This window comes from Alexandromys fortis, unplaced genomic scaffold (assembly GCF_014885135.2).
Source record: "Alexandromys fortis isolate MF-2015 unplaced genomic scaffold, M_Fortis_MF-2015_v1.1 scaffold_5, whole genome shotgun sequence".
In the NCBI taxonomy this organism is placed as follows: domain Eukaryota; kingdom Metazoa; phylum Chordata; class Mammalia; order Rodentia; family Cricetidae; genus Alexandromys; species Alexandromys fortis.
This window is the reverse complement of record NW_026067924.1, coordinates 16527026-16542557: the sequence shown is the minus strand read 5'-3', so window position 1 is coordinate 16542557 and position 15532 is coordinate 16527026. Positions and strand designations below refer to the sequence as shown.

At 38.5% G+C, this 15532-nt stretch overlaps 1 protein-coding gene across 1 annotated transcript; it reads left to right on the top strand.

Moving 5' to 3' along the window:
- The first annotated feature begins 4431 nt into the window (after nucleotides 1-4431).
- Nucleotides 4432-5449, top strand: LOC126501788 (vomeronasal type-1 receptor 4-like). The gene is given in 2 exon segments (XM_050142641.1): nucleotides 4432-4497; nucleotides 4499-5449. Coding segments are annotated over 2 exon segments (999 nt in total). The 5' UTR covers nucleotides 4432-4449.
- Nucleotides 5450-15532: the final 10083 nt, after the last annotated feature.

Here is a 15532-nt window from a genome sequence, read left to right as displayed (position 1 = left end):
TGACAGAGCTCTGGCTGAGTCTTTGCCTAAGTTACCTTTCTGAATGTATCAATAAGATAGATAAGATTTTCAGATGTCTGTAAACCCCGAAGAAAATCATGATTCATTCCTGTGATGTCAGCATTAGAAAGACTGAGGCAGGGGAAGGGTTCAGTGCTGGTCTGCTTCACAGAGGACGATTCTCTCTAAAATAACCAGATAGATGAAGGACAAACACATCTCTCTTTCACGTGTCGTTTTGCCAGCGCTGTGCCGTCAGCAGTGTCACTAGTGTGTGTAACACTTACACTTCTTCCTTTGATGCATTTTCATGTTTCTAATATTGGCATAGTTTTACAGTGGTCTTCTAACTCCCAGTTTGATGTTTTGCTGCCTGTATCCATCCTTAAAGGCTCTGGATTTTATCACATACCATTTTAAAACTTGTCTTAAATTCAGTCATTGTATTCCTTGCTGGGTGAAGAATATAACACTCAGTGTAACAGTTATCGTTACCATCTTGAGAACTCTACTATTTAGGATCCAGGCTGTGAATGGGTACATCCTGAAACAGCTCATCATACGTTTATCCCATGCTAAGCAGCAAAGAACAATGATCGTTTTAGTTTGGTTTGTTTGCCTGCTTGCTTGTTTCTTTTAGAGAATACCAGGATGGATGGATGTAACTTCCTTCGGGCTCTTGGGAGTTAGACTCATCCTGGCATCACCCATCCATTTAAACACAAGTCCATCCTGTCTTTCAAATTCATTTGCTTTAGCATTTCCAAATAATATGGAAAATGAGACACCTCTTCCTCCACTGACAGTGACTTCAGTTGAAAGGAATCAGTTATTAGAAGATCAGAGACTTGTCTCAAATATGACTTAAAGCTTAGAAAAGGAAAGAGGACTAGAAAAGTAGTAATCTCCCCAAAAAGCAAGGATTAAACAAACAGAAAAGTGTTTATATCTTCCATCAGTACTTGAGTGTATTGACCATAGGGATTTTGACAGATTCCAATCACTGAAAAAACACTTCATTTTTAAAATCTAAATCTGTCAGTGAATGCTGATGTGCTGCCAAGAGCCGTCCTCAACAAAAATACCACTTACCAGGGTAGGAACGCGGGAATTTAGAAATATAACTAAAGAATACAGAGACTCATGAAAATATCAGAACAAGAACCATAGAAAGTATTGGGAGTGCATTCCTGTGAGTACTGAAAATCGCCTGCATTAATTTTCCACAGCTTTTATGCCCAAAAGTAAACAGGGGAGGGGACGGAGGGTGGGGAGAGAGAAGTTAACAAAAGACTTTATTAACATGATATGTAGAACAACTCAAAAAGTCAATTGATTTATTCTGAGATATCAAAACATAGAATTTGTTGTTTAAGCAGTAAGCTGTTCTAGACCATGGATGCTAAAGGCAACCACTCCCCAGGTGACCTCATAGTTACAAAAGAAGGAGCAGAAGTCCATTTGCATTTCTTGAACACCTGTCAGGGTGACATGGACCTACTTGAATGAGCTCTTTCAATGTTAAAGGAACCAAGCAATCACATCCTGAGTTGAGGTGTGCAGCTAAGCTTGTTGATCATTTTAGCAAACTCCAACTCTCTGACTGCAAGACAAAGTGGAAATGGGCCCACATTTTTGAGCCTTCAAAATTCCTTCCTTTTCTATTAATTTTAATAAAGCCTGTAATTTTGCAGCAGGATAGATGATCATATCTGCCTTAGCTGAGCACGTTTCTATATCCCAGGCCTAGCTATCTTTAGCACATGTATTTTAATTAAATATGTCTATGTCTTAGGGGCCTGGGAGGAAGAAGGATCAAGCCCATCACTGATTGCTGACCTCTGTAAACAAAGGTTAGGGAAAAAGTTCCTCTGGGATCTCTGTCTCTGAGGCAAATTTTTGTTAAGAAAGTTTATGTGCTATTAGATAATGTTTTGTGAATAAACATGCTCCTACAGTCTTTTAAGTAAAGGAGAGGAGGATCACCAGGGTTGGGAATATCTTTTTAAATTGGTCTAGAGTGTTTTTCAACAATTTTTTGTCATATGAAAATCTAATTTTTTTATTAAATATGTCAAATTTAAGCCCTCATAGGAAACATCAAACTTTTTAAAAACATTTGTTTTTGGTGAACCAAAGCAGTTACAAATATTGCCACGTCAATACTATAATTTTAGAGTGGAAATTAATGACAAACACATAATTTGTCACATTACAATTTTTTAAAAACCATTTTAACTAAAACACAAGAAAAGGTTTTTTGATGTGTTAAGTCCAACCACATTGCTCTTTTAAGTAACTGTCTCAGTCTCTGAGCCGCAGCAAACCCTTAGGCCACCGTCCTCATGTTTGAAGGGGGGCATTAGTCATTCCTTGGAACGAGTTCTTTTTCCCTGAGGGGAAAATTGAGGTCTCAGATTTTAGGTCTAATATTTTAACAGTAGATTGAATACTATACTGTCAAAATGAGTTCTGTGTCACAAAGAGTAAAACAGTCAAATGTTCAGTCTGTATTTTTGGTATGAATCCAAGGTAAACAGGACTCATTAGGTCTGAAAAGCTGTGTAGCAAGTCCATCAAGAGGCTAGAATTCACCAGTTATCACCATGATCTTTTTTTTTCTTGTTAGATTGCAGTAAATGGTTGTCCAAATTATTGGTTTAGGTACCCTTGTCTCGGTCTGCAGTGTGTTGATATGAAGAGGGCAGGATTGTGGTCTTAGTGCTCTTTGTGCTTTTCTTTATGGAGGCATTAGTAGCTGTGATGTCATCAGGGCTGACATGCTCTGTACATCTGCATATCCTGACCACCTGTCAGGATGGCACAGACCTACTTAAATAAACCACTTTAATATCAAAAACAAAACAACCAATCTCATCCTAAGTAGAGATATAAAGAAACATTTGTCCACCATTTCAACAACCTCTAACTCTCTGCCCATCAGACAAGGTAAAAAGGGGTCCACATTTTTGGGCCAATACAATGTGCCTCCTATTAAAATCAGGGTCATATTTCATTTGTGGAGCTATTTGGATGGTATCAGAGTTTCTAGGACTCGCTTACAGGCAATAATTAACTCTTTTCTATAGGAACAATTGACAGCAATAACTGTCATTTCAAGCCATGAGGTCATTCATCGAGACTTAGATATTTAAAACAATCTTGTGAGTTTAACTGGGATGAAGGCAGTGAACAGAGGCATCGCAAGTACTCAGAACACAAAACCCATGCAGCCACTGTAATATTCAGGTTCCTCTTCTCCTAGAAAATGTGCACAAAGCTAACCACGAATCGCTGAGAAACGAAAATGCATCTCCAGAACGTGAGGAATAACGTCCTACCCAGATTCAAGTTCTGGAATCAGCTCAGACTGGTGTATAAAAAAGCGGCCTGTCTGACAAACAGGTTGCAGGAAAAGCAGGCTGCCATAGCAACTGACATAATTGCTGTTCGAAAGGCCCCACAGAAGCAAATGGCACCAAGAACTCTTAGATAGTGGAACCCCTGCTCACATCAGTTGCCCCTACTTCCTGTGCTACATGCAGTTGACATTGAGGACTCATGATTCAAAATGCACTCATCCCATGGCAGTATATAATCCCTCATTAATTCCATTAATTATCAGGATCCCCTGGCTCAGAGATGTTCCATATTCCCTTAGATGTCCTGAGGTAACTCAGTGGGGTACAGATGCCCTGAGTCATCTGCTAGGATCACAGTTCTCTGCTACCCTCTATTCTAGGAAGCAATACAAGGTTCTGCTAGTCACCATCCCTAGCTGCAGCCTGGCAGTTACATGAAAATTTTCAGGTTATATTTTAATAATTCAGTTTTAACTGTAGCGCTCTATCTAAAGAAGTTGTGCGATTGAACTTGACAGTGAGTACTACATTTTGAAAAGACCAGTAAATATTCCTATTGGGTGAAATCATAGAATGGTGAACATACAAACTTTAAAAATATTAGGATGTAGAAATTGAAGTTATAAATCTTTGAAGCCAAATGCAAATCTAGACATTGTTACAGTAATTAAGATACAAATAAGAAAGGAACCTGTGTGTTTGGAAATTCAGTGGGCAAAATGATGAAATAGAGAAAGAAAAAGAGTTTGGTTGGGGAAATTTGCAGTACAATTCAGTTGTGTTGAAGGTTAACTTTTTAATCCATGCATGTACACAGACAGACAGACAGACAGGCACACACACGAATACACATTTTAACAAGTCAATTTTGCTAGTATAGAACTCAAACATATCTCCTTTAAAACTTTAGGGTTTCATTCCAGTTACCAAGCTCACCTGTCAGAGCACACACATAACTCAGTGTCCACAGGGAAGAGGAGGAGTTCGGCGACCCAGTCTACAGCAGCACATGTGTCCATCACTGACTCATATGCCAGAAAATGCTATTATGCAAAAATGTTTTTCAGATAAATGTCTAGCATTATTGATGCCTTCCTGGAAAACTCTTTGTATCCTGAATGCAAGATTTTCTACCCAGAAAGGAAGAAATGCTTTTGAAATTTATTAAGCAAATAGTTATCCTCTTCATGACTATGTTTGGAACTCTGGGAAACATTTCTGTTTGTGTGAATTATGTGTTCAGTTGGTGTGGAGGGCCTGAGAAGAATCCTATACATCTTATCCTCATCCACTTGGCTTTTACAAACATCATAATGCTTCTTGTAAAAGGATTGCCAAAGACAATGGCAGCTTTTGGTTTGAGAAACTTCCTAGATGAGATAGGATGCAAGATCCTCATTTACCTTACAAGGGTGGCCCGTGGGGTCTCCATCTGCACCAGCAGTCTCCTCACTGTGGTCCAGGCCATCATCATCAGTCCCAGAGCATCTGGATGGAGAAGGCTCAGACCACAGTCTGCATGGCACATCCTTCCATTCTTTTCATTCTTTTGGATACTCAACGCTTTAATAGGTATGAACCTAATCCATTCTGTCACAAGAACAGGCCTGAATATATCACAGTTTAAGAGTGAAGACAACTATTGTTCTTTTATGCTAGAAAGTCAGAAAACAAAATGGATTGCTCTCCCTCTCATGGTCCTGAGAGATGCTGTGTTTCAGGGAGCCATGGGAGGCGCCAGTGGCTACATGGTACTTCTTCTCCACAAGCACCACCAGCATGTCCTCCACCTCCAGAACTCCAAGCTTCTCTACAGGACTCCCCCTGAGCTGAGAGCTGCTCAGAGTGTCCTCCTTCTGATGCTCTGTTTTGTTTTCTTTTATTGGGCTGACTGTGCTTTTTCTCTACTTTTAAGTCTTTCTTTAGTGGACAAATCCTTGATGGTAAATATTCAAGAATTTATAATTCTTGGTTATGCAACTTTTAGCCCTGTTGTGTTGATTCACAGGGATAGACTTCTTCCTGAATGGTGGCATGCTCAGTGGGAGAAATTGAGAAAATGGCTTTCTCCTGTATTTGTTCAATGAATTTTGTAATATACTAGTTTTATAATAGTTTATGTAAGACAAAAATCTCACAAAGGATTTTAAGCATTTTATTTTCTTACACAATCTTCCAAGTAACTCACAGCCTTGAGCTGAGAGAGAGATCTCTGTAAACTACAGTCATATGTGAATCTTTAATCTCTACTTTCCTCTCTTTTGAAGGGATTTTTTTTAAAAAAAAATTCTTATATTTCTAATGTTTATGGATAATTTACCTGCATCCTGTCCTTGTAACACATACATGCTTGGTGCCTGTAAAGAGTAGAAGAGATAGTCAAAAGCCCGTGACTGACTGGAGTTAGAAAGGCTGCTCTGAACTAAAGTGTGGTTGCTAGGAACTGATCCTGGGTCCTCTGGAAGACAAGCTAGTGAGTCATGTCTCCAGCATAGAGAAAATGGTCTTAATTATATTTTGTAAAACTAATTTTACTATCACCATGATGGGGAGCACACAGATGAATTTATGTAAAAAAAGACTAAACATTGTTTTCCTGGCTGACCTGAATAAATAATCACAGAGAAACTATATTAATTGCAACACTTTTTCCCTGATGGCTCAGATGGATTTCTAGCTAGCTCTTACATCTTAAATTAACTAATTTCAATTAATCACCACGAAGGTATGGCCTTCTAGTACAGTTCCGGTGTCTTTCTCCTCAGCAGCTACATGGCAACGGACTGACTCTGCCTTCTTTTTCCCTTCGTTAAGTATAGTTTTCCCACCTTGCTCTACTGTGCTCTGCCATAGGACAAAACAGATTGTTATTAACCACTGTTAAGAAACCATATTCACAGCATACAGAGGGGAATCCCACATCAAATTTTATTTAATCAATTTTATTGTGATTTAATCATGTTATCCAAAGAAATCCATTATCTTGTACTTGATGCTGTACTTGCTGAATGTTAATTTAGCTATGATGCAGTTTTGAGATTCTTCAAAGTGTCTGAATACTTCCATCTGTAGAAAATATTTTACAGAATTGTGAAAAATGGTATGAACTACATCCACTTCTTGGAATCCCAATGCACCAATCACAGAACTTAAATGCACTGAAATGTTTCTTTGGTCTTATATTCATGAAGGTTCTCTGCAGGAATTAAGATTTTTCATATGAGATAAACTGGATAAGGAGTACACGGTAAAGTTTCATTTTATCTCCATCTATAATTTCTATGTTGATTAAAATGTGGATTTGCCTCTTTGCAAGATTAATATGCAGTGTGACTGAAACAGACTGAGGCTTGTCAGCAGCTGCCCTTTGTTAATGCCTGGTTGCTCTCGACAACACTATCCAGCTGTTTGTCATCAAAGAGCTGCAAAAGGATCTGATTCCACATCCATTTTAGTGAAGGATTCACTTAATTTCCTAACTTAGATCCACACAATAAGATAGTGACATGGTTCTAAGAATCTGATAGACCCATCCTTAAAAATAGTAATTGATATAATAATAGAGCATGAAAGTGTAGACTCACTAATCACCAGTTTTATGCCATATTTAAAAGAATGCTATGTACTATCTGACTAAACACCTGTAACATATTGGTTGCATCATGGCTCTACTTCACAATGATATATACATTTTTATATTTTGCTTGGTTGCACTGTATATACAAAACATTAAAGTAAGTGATGTATATTTTAATTCTGTTACAGATTATTAAATACCTTTTCTTCTAGTATTAGGATTTATTTTATGTATGTGTCTGTGTGTGTGTGTGTGTGTGTGTGTGTGTGTCACATTTGTACAGGTCCCAAACAGATCAGAAGAGGGCACTGATCACAGGGAGCTAGAGCTACAGGCAGTCATGAGTCCTAGATGTGAGTGCTGGGAAAGGAACCAGGATCCTCTGCAAGAAGAGCAGGTCTCCTAACCATCCCTGCAGCTCCATCTCACATTTCTCATGTAATGTGACTTGTTTGTGGGGAACATCTACTACTTCTCTGAGTCTCACCCTCTTCTGTTAAAGCCATTTTCTAGTAACAGAGAACCAGACTAATGGAAACTTTCTCAGACCGTTTGTGTAATTTGACTCAAAATGAAGTGATGTAAGAACACAGAGAAGGAGTGAAGAAAGATGTGTTACATCTTAACGACGAAAAGTTCAAAGTTAAGAATAGATACAGGTCTGAAGAGATGCCTCTATGGTAAAAGCACCTGCCAACAGGTCAGACAATCTCTGTCTCTAATGAAGAAAACTGACACCTACGTGTTGTCCTCTAACCTCCAGACGTGTGCTGTGACACACCATAAAATAAACTGAAAAATAATTTTAAAAATTTATAAAACAATAGACAGGAGATACATACTTGTTGACACAGCATGTTCAAGGATGATCTGGACTCTGAGTAGCAGAGTTGCAAATTTCAATTTTCCCTTAAAAGTCAGATTAGATAAAGAACAAATTGATCAGAAGATAAATTAAATAAATTAGAACTTTTCATTCATAATGAAAATAGATAAAAATCTAAATAAGTCAAGGGTTGTAAAGGCAATCTGGAAATGTGACTCAGTTACGTTCTTCAAGTGATGTATAGGAGATTTGACAACTGGAATCAGATTAGTATAAACATCATCTCAAACTTTCTAATTTCCTTTTTTTTTTTCTTAAGTCAGGATTTCTTTTTGTGGCCCTGGTTATTCTGTGACTTGCTTATAGACCAGGCTGGGCTCAAGCTCACTGAGGTCTGCCTGTCTTTGCATCCCAAGTGCTGGGAATAAAAGTGGTAAAGTCGTAGTTATAGTTTCTTCCTTCCTTCCTTCCTTTCTTTCTTTCTTTCTTTCTTTCTTCCTTCCTTCCTTCCTTCCTTCCTTCCTTCCTTATTTCCTTCCTTCCTTCCTTTTTTATTTTTTGGAGGCATTGCTTGTCACTAACATGGACCTGTGGAACATTATGTGAAATAGAATAGGTCAGCTACATGTAGACAAGTACCACATAATTTTACTAATAAGTGGAACCTAAATGAAAAGAGAATAGAGTAATCAGTGTGTGGTGTGCAGCCTACAGTCCTCAGAAACTCCCTCCATTTGTGAACCATTGTGGCTGGTTTGTGCATATAATCAGGAATATATAACTGTGGCTACTCAGAGCTTTACAGTCTTTACCCTCAGATTCTCCCTGTCATGTGACTTTTCCTAGGCTGACGTTAAAAGCATCTGTTCACCCCAGAAATGGTAAAAAAAAAAAAAAAAAAAAACCTGTGCAAAGAACTGGTTCCATCCAGGCTCAGTTGAGTGAAGCAGTTTACTTGGATCCCCTGGGCGTATCGTTATCTATAGGCATATAGAGAGTCTGGCTCCAACATGCATGACAACCCAAAAACATCCGTACAAGAAGAGATCCCCCAAAAAGAAGATCCTAACAATACTTATTCACACAGAAGTCTACTTTTATTAATGAACACTAATGTGCTTGTGATGGAAGATTATGGTGGAAACTTAAGGTGGGAGAAAGAAGGCATGTCATCAAGGAGGGATATGAGGAAGGGTTTTTAAGTGGTAAAACCACAAGAAGCTCTTCAATATCTATCCCGGCAAGCAAAACTGGTCTTTCCTGCCAAGTTTAAGTGGTTAAGGTGTTCAAAACACTCTTTGGCTATCTGGATAAGCAACTTACAAAAGCCCAAAAGGCAATTATTCATATAATAACAAGGAGTATTGTCACATTTTTGAGTAAGGGGTCACTGAGTCATGGTTACTGGCAACTTATCTTCCCAGTACTGGAGTCAGAGACAAAAGGCTGTGGTACCAAGATAGGTGCCTAGGTAAAATGGAGTTTCTCTAGCGATCATAGTGGCACAGGCTGACCTGGCATCAGTTAGCAGCACAGGCTGATCTTGAGCTGTTGTAGCATCCCAAATGCTGTGATTACAGACCCTTTCCACCACACTTCCATTTCCTTTAATGATGAAATGTATTATGACATTAAAATAAATATTATAACAATACATCTCCTTTTCTTAAGAAGTTTGGCATCTCACAGTCTCAAGACTAGCTCAGGGAAACAGACAGGAAACAGGCAGATAGAAAGTAGATTCACACCATCTTCCCATTCTACCATTGCTATCATGTGACTTTTAGATTTGTGTGAACACTGGGAAAGTACAGGCAGTAATGCTTCTGTCAGATATGAATATTTCATTTTATCCCCAAATTCAGAGCATGAGAACAACATCAGAAAGTGGAGGTGGAGATGAGATGACCCTTATCTGTGGTGAGTTTGATGGCAGATTGAAGATGACAGTGAGAGAAGCAAACATCATAGCCAGCACATTTGATCAACAATTGTGTGACATTGCTAAGTTCCAAAACTAAGAAAACAAGTGATGATGCAATTGGACAATTAGGAACAGGTTGGACATTAAAGTACCACCACAAGAAAGTCTGGAAAACAGAATCTCTCAAATGATGGCATTATGGGTCTGGAGACTGCTCATCTGTTTCCTGGCCTCCCAGACCTGAATAATCACACAGAAACTATATTAGTTACAGAACTATTTGGCCTATTAGCTCAGGCTTCTTATTGACTAACTCTTACATCTTAAATAAACACACTTCTATTAATCTGTGTATCACCACAAGGATGTGACCTATCAGTAGGGTTCTGGGGCATCTGGTTCCTTTGGCAGCTCCATGGTATCTGACTGACTCCACCTACTCTTCCTCTATATTCCTTCTAACCTGGCTATTTTCTGACCTGCCATTGTCCAAAGCAGCTTTACTCATTGTCCAATAAAAGCAACACATATACAGAAGGACATCCCACATCTGCCTTCCCTTCTCACTCTGCTCTCAAGCTCCCAATTTTCTCAGGAGACCTTGACTATTTCCTCTTCTCAGGGGTATCTATGTATATTTCTCTTAGGGTTCTCTTTGTTACTTATCTTCTCTGGGATCATGGATAACAGGCTTCTTATTTTTTGCTTTACAGCTAGTAATCATCAATGAATGGGTACAATGCTCAACTTTCTGGGTCTGGATTACCTCCCTCAGGATGTTTTTTTTTTCTAGTTGCATCCATTTGTATGCAAATTTCAAGATGTAACTTTTTTCCCCACTGAGTAGTACTTCATTATATAAATGCACCATACTTTATTTATCCAGTCTTCATTGAGGGGCATCAAGGTTGTTTCCAGGTTCTGGCGATTACAAACAATGCTACTATGAATACAGATGAACAAATGTCCTTGTGGTGTGTTTGAGCATCCTTTGAATATATGCCCAAGAGTGGTATTGCTGGGTCTTGCAGGAGGTCAATTCCCAATTTTCTGAGAAACCGCCATACTTATGTCCAGAGTACCTGTATAAATTTGCATTACCACCAGCAATGTATGAGTGTTTCCCCTTACTCTACATCCTCTCCAGCATAGGCTATTATTGGTGGTTCTGATCTTAGTCATTCTGACAGGTGTAAGATGGTATCTCAGAGTTGTTTTGATTTGCATTTCCCCAATAGCTAACAATGTTGAACATTTCCTTAAATATCTTTTGGTCATTGATTCTTCTGTTGAGAATTCTCTGTTTAGTTCAGTACCCCCTTTTTTTTTGTAAATTGTGTTATTTAGAATTTAATAATGTCTAATTTCTTGAGTTCTTTAGTATTTTGGAGATCAGTCCTCTGTCCGATGTGTGGTTGGTGAAGATCTTTTCCGAATCAGCAGGCTGCCTTTTTGTCTTATTGATTTTGTCCTTTGCTTTACAGAAGTTTCTCAGTTATAGGAGGTCCCATTTATTTATTGTTGCTCTCAGTGTCTGTGCTACTGGGGTATATTTAGGAAGTGGTCTCCTGTGCCCACGCATTGCAGAATACTTCCCACTTTCTCTTCTATGAGGTTCAGTGTGGTTGAATTTACATTAGGGTCTTTAATCCATTTGGACTTGAGTTTTGTGTATGGGTATAGGTATGGATCTATTTGCATTCTTCTACATATTGTCATACAGTAATGCAAGCACCATATGTTGAATGCTTTCTTTTTTATTGTATAATTTTAGCTTCTTTGTCAAAATCCGGGTGTTCATAGGTGTGTGGATTCATATCCAGGTCTTCAATTCGATTCGATTGGTCAGTCTATCAGTTTTATGCCTTTACCAAACTGTTTTCATTACTGTATCTCTATAATAGAGCTTGATATCAGGCATGATGATGCATGCAGAAGTTTCTTTTTTATATAAGATTGTTTTTTATATAGGATTGTTCCTGGGTTTTCTGTTTTTCCATATGAAGTTGAGTATTGTTTCCAGTCCTATGAAAACCTGTGTTGGGATTTTGATAGGAATTGTACTGAATCTGTAGATGGCTTTTGGTAGGGTTGCCATTTTTATTATATTGGTCCTATTTATCCAAGAGTATGGGAGAACTTTCCATTTTCTGCTATCTTTTTCAATTTCCATAATCAAACACTTAAAATTCTTGTCAAATAGGTCTTTCATTTGGTTGGTTAGCATTACTCCAACATATTTTATGTTATTTCTGACTATTGTGAATGGTGATATGTCTCTGATTTCGTTCTCAGCTTCCTTATCATTTGTGTATATGAGAGCTACTGAATTTTTTTAGTTGATCTTGTATCCTGACACATGGTACCATAGTTTTCAGTCTCAGTTCTGAACCCACCTTTATTTGTATCATGTTGCATTTGGGATAGGAAGGGCCTCAAGAAAACTAGCTTGAAAAGTACACAGAGGGACCACTCTAGGACCTAACACCTAAGTTAAAATAGTGCCCTTTAAGTTTCCTAAGTAAGGACTGCTTTTAGAATAAGGTCAATATTCCAATATTGGGAAGGTTTTTATATTTCAAGTCCCACATGATATTTAAAGTATTTAATGGGCAGGAATGAATGAGTCATTTACAGCAAAGTTCTTCACTACAAATGGGCACAGGTAGAACAAGGGACTCTAAATCGTCCTGGTCCATGTAAGAGACTTGATCTGACAGCAGAATCTCCAGTGCGTAGCATCATTTATTCTAATTCTGTAGAATGAGGGATTTGAGAAAGAACAGCAAGAGACCTGGTCTATGTGTCAGAAGTAGATTCTGCCCAGGTCACAGCTTGGCACTTCGGGAAGACTAAAAACAGTCAGGAGACTCAGCGCAGGGAGCTCCATGCACAAAAACTTAGTTGTTCATTTTCTCAACTCACATTCTTCCTCTCAGAATAATTAATCTCTATCTAATTAAGTTTGAAATAAGTTCTGAGCAAAACAGATGTAGTAATTGTGGAAAGAGAGAACCTGTACTTCAGGGACCGGGGCTCTGCAGAGGCCTTCCTTCCCCCGACACCGTGACAACATGAACTTGAAGTCTGCAATACCTGATGGAAGCCAAGAGCCCACAAATCCTGATAGTACAAATATGACCTGACAAGTGTCACCTTCCCAGAGATGCTCCAGAGCCTGTCTGCACCACAGAGGTCCAGGTGAGTACATGGAGGTAAGATCTTTAATCCCCTCTGCTGTGCTGTGGGGGAGTTCCATTAAAGCAGAAGAGTCTCTCTGGCTAATCCAGGGAGCAGATGCCATGCTTTGTGATCCTCATGACCTCCACTTTCCTTCTGTCCCTGGTGCTAGAAAGATCAAAGGAGACTAGTTCCTGGAGATACAGAGATGTAACAGAAATGCTGAGGCATTGCTCTCCATCCCCAGGCAAGAGTACCATGGGTCTTTGACTAAGGTTACCTTTCTAAATGGATTAATAAGATACGTAAGATTTTCAGATGTCTGTCAGACCCTGGAGATCATCGTGATACATTAATGTAGCTTCAGGACTAGAGAGATTGAGGCAAGGGCATTGTCGTTCAGGGCTAGTCTGTTTTACTGAGAGACTCTCTCTCAAAAATTACTAGAGAGATGAAAGACAAAAAAATTCTTCTTTTAGGTTTTATAAGTTTTCCAGCATTGTGACTTCACCAGTGTCACTAGTGTTTGTAACACTTGTACTTTTTACTTTTGATGCATTTTTACTTTTCTAATATTGGCGTAGATTACAATAGCCTTCTAACTCCCAGTTTTACGGTTTCCTGTCTGTATCCATCCTTAAAGACTCTTAATTTTCTCACATACTATTACAATACTTGTCTTAAATTCAGTCATTATTTTCCATGCTGGGTGAAGAATACAACACTCAGTATAACAGTTATCATTACCATCTTGAGAACTGCTGCTATTTAGGATCCAGGCTGTGGAGGAGGACATCCTGAAACAGCCCATCTTAAGTTTATCCTATGCTAAGCAGCAAAGAGCAACAATCTTTTTAGCTTTGTCTGATTGCCTGCTTGCTTGTCTCTTTTAGAGATAAACAGAATGGATGGATATAACTTACTTCATCGATCTAAACTCAAGTCCATCCCGCCTTTTAAGTTCATTTCCTTTAGCATTTCACAAATAATGTGGAAGATGAGACACCTCTTCATCCACTAACAGTGACTTCAGTAGAAAGGAATCAGTTATTAGAAGATCACAGCCTGATCTCAAATATGACTCAAAGTTTGAAAAGGGAAGAGAGGACAAGAAAAGTAGGAATCCCCATGAAAGCAAGGATTAAAGAAACAGAAAAAATGTTAATATCTTCCATCAGTATTTGGGTGAACTGATATCAGGGATTGTGGCAGATTCCAATCACTGAAAAAACACTTAATTTTTATTCTAAATATGTCAGTGAATGCTGATGTGTTTTCTTTTAATATCTGGAGCATATTTTATTTGTACAGATATTTAGATGGTATTGTGATTTCTAGGATTTACTGAAAAAGGCAATAATTACCTCTTTGCTAAAGGAACAGTTGAAAGCAAAAACTGACATTTCTAGAGTCATGAGGCCACCTGATCACAAGTTTCAGAATGAGGGTAGGTTGATGAAGGTCACTGGTAAGATCATTTGGACACAGACATGTAAAGTTATCCTGTGAGTTTAACAGGAAGGAGAGCAGTGAATAGAGACATTGCAAGTACTCAGAACACACAAACCAATGCAGCCACTGTAATATTCTGATTTTTCATATTCTAGAAAAGGTGCCCAAAGCTTATAGCAAATCCCTGAGAAATGAGAATGGAGCTCCAGAACTTGAAGAATAGCATCTTACCTGAGTCCAAGTTCTGGAATCACCTGGGACTGGTAAATAAAAAGCAGCCTGCCTGACAAACAGGTTGGAGGAAAAGCAGGCTGTAAAACCAGCTGACATAATAGCTGCTCAAAAGGCCCCAGTGAAGCAAATAACACCACGAACTCTTACATAGTGGAACCCCTGCTCCCACCAGTTGCCCCTACTTACTGTGCTACATGCAGTTGAAATTGAGGACTCATGACTCAAAATGCACTCATCTCATGGCAGTATATACTCCCTCATTAATCCCATTTTTGTTTACCTCATCAGGATCCCCTGGTTCAGAGCTGTTCCATATTCCCTTATGTGTCGTGAGGTAACTCAGTGGGGTACAGATGCCCTGAAGTCATCTGCTAGGATCACAGTTCTCTGCTACCCTCTGTTCTAGGAAGCAACACAAGTTTCTGCTAGTCACCATCCCTAGCTGCAGCCTGGCAGTTACATGAAAAATATCAGGTTATATTTTGATGGTTCAGCTTTAACTGTAGGGCTCTATCTGGAAAGGTTGTGCAATTGAACTTGACAGTGAGAACTACTTATTAAAAATAACTAGTAAACATTTATGTGGAATGAAATAACAGAATGATCAACATAAAAATTTAAAAAATATTAGGATGTAGAAATTGAAGTAATAAAGCATTGCAATCAAAGGCAAATCTAGAAATTGTTAAACTAAGTAAGATGCAAATAAGAAAGGAGCCTTTGTCTTTGAAACTGGGTGGAGAAATATGATGAAGTAGAGAAAAATAGGAAGAAATTTGGTTGCAAAAAGATGAAATTCAATTCACCTATGCTGAGAATTAATTAGCATAATCCACACACCCAGATAAATGGACACACACACATTCAAACAAGTCAATTTTGCTAGTATAAAGTTCAAACATATCTCCTTTAAAACTTTAGAGTTTTATTTCAGTTACCAAGCTCACCTGTCAGAGCACACACATAATTCAGAGTCC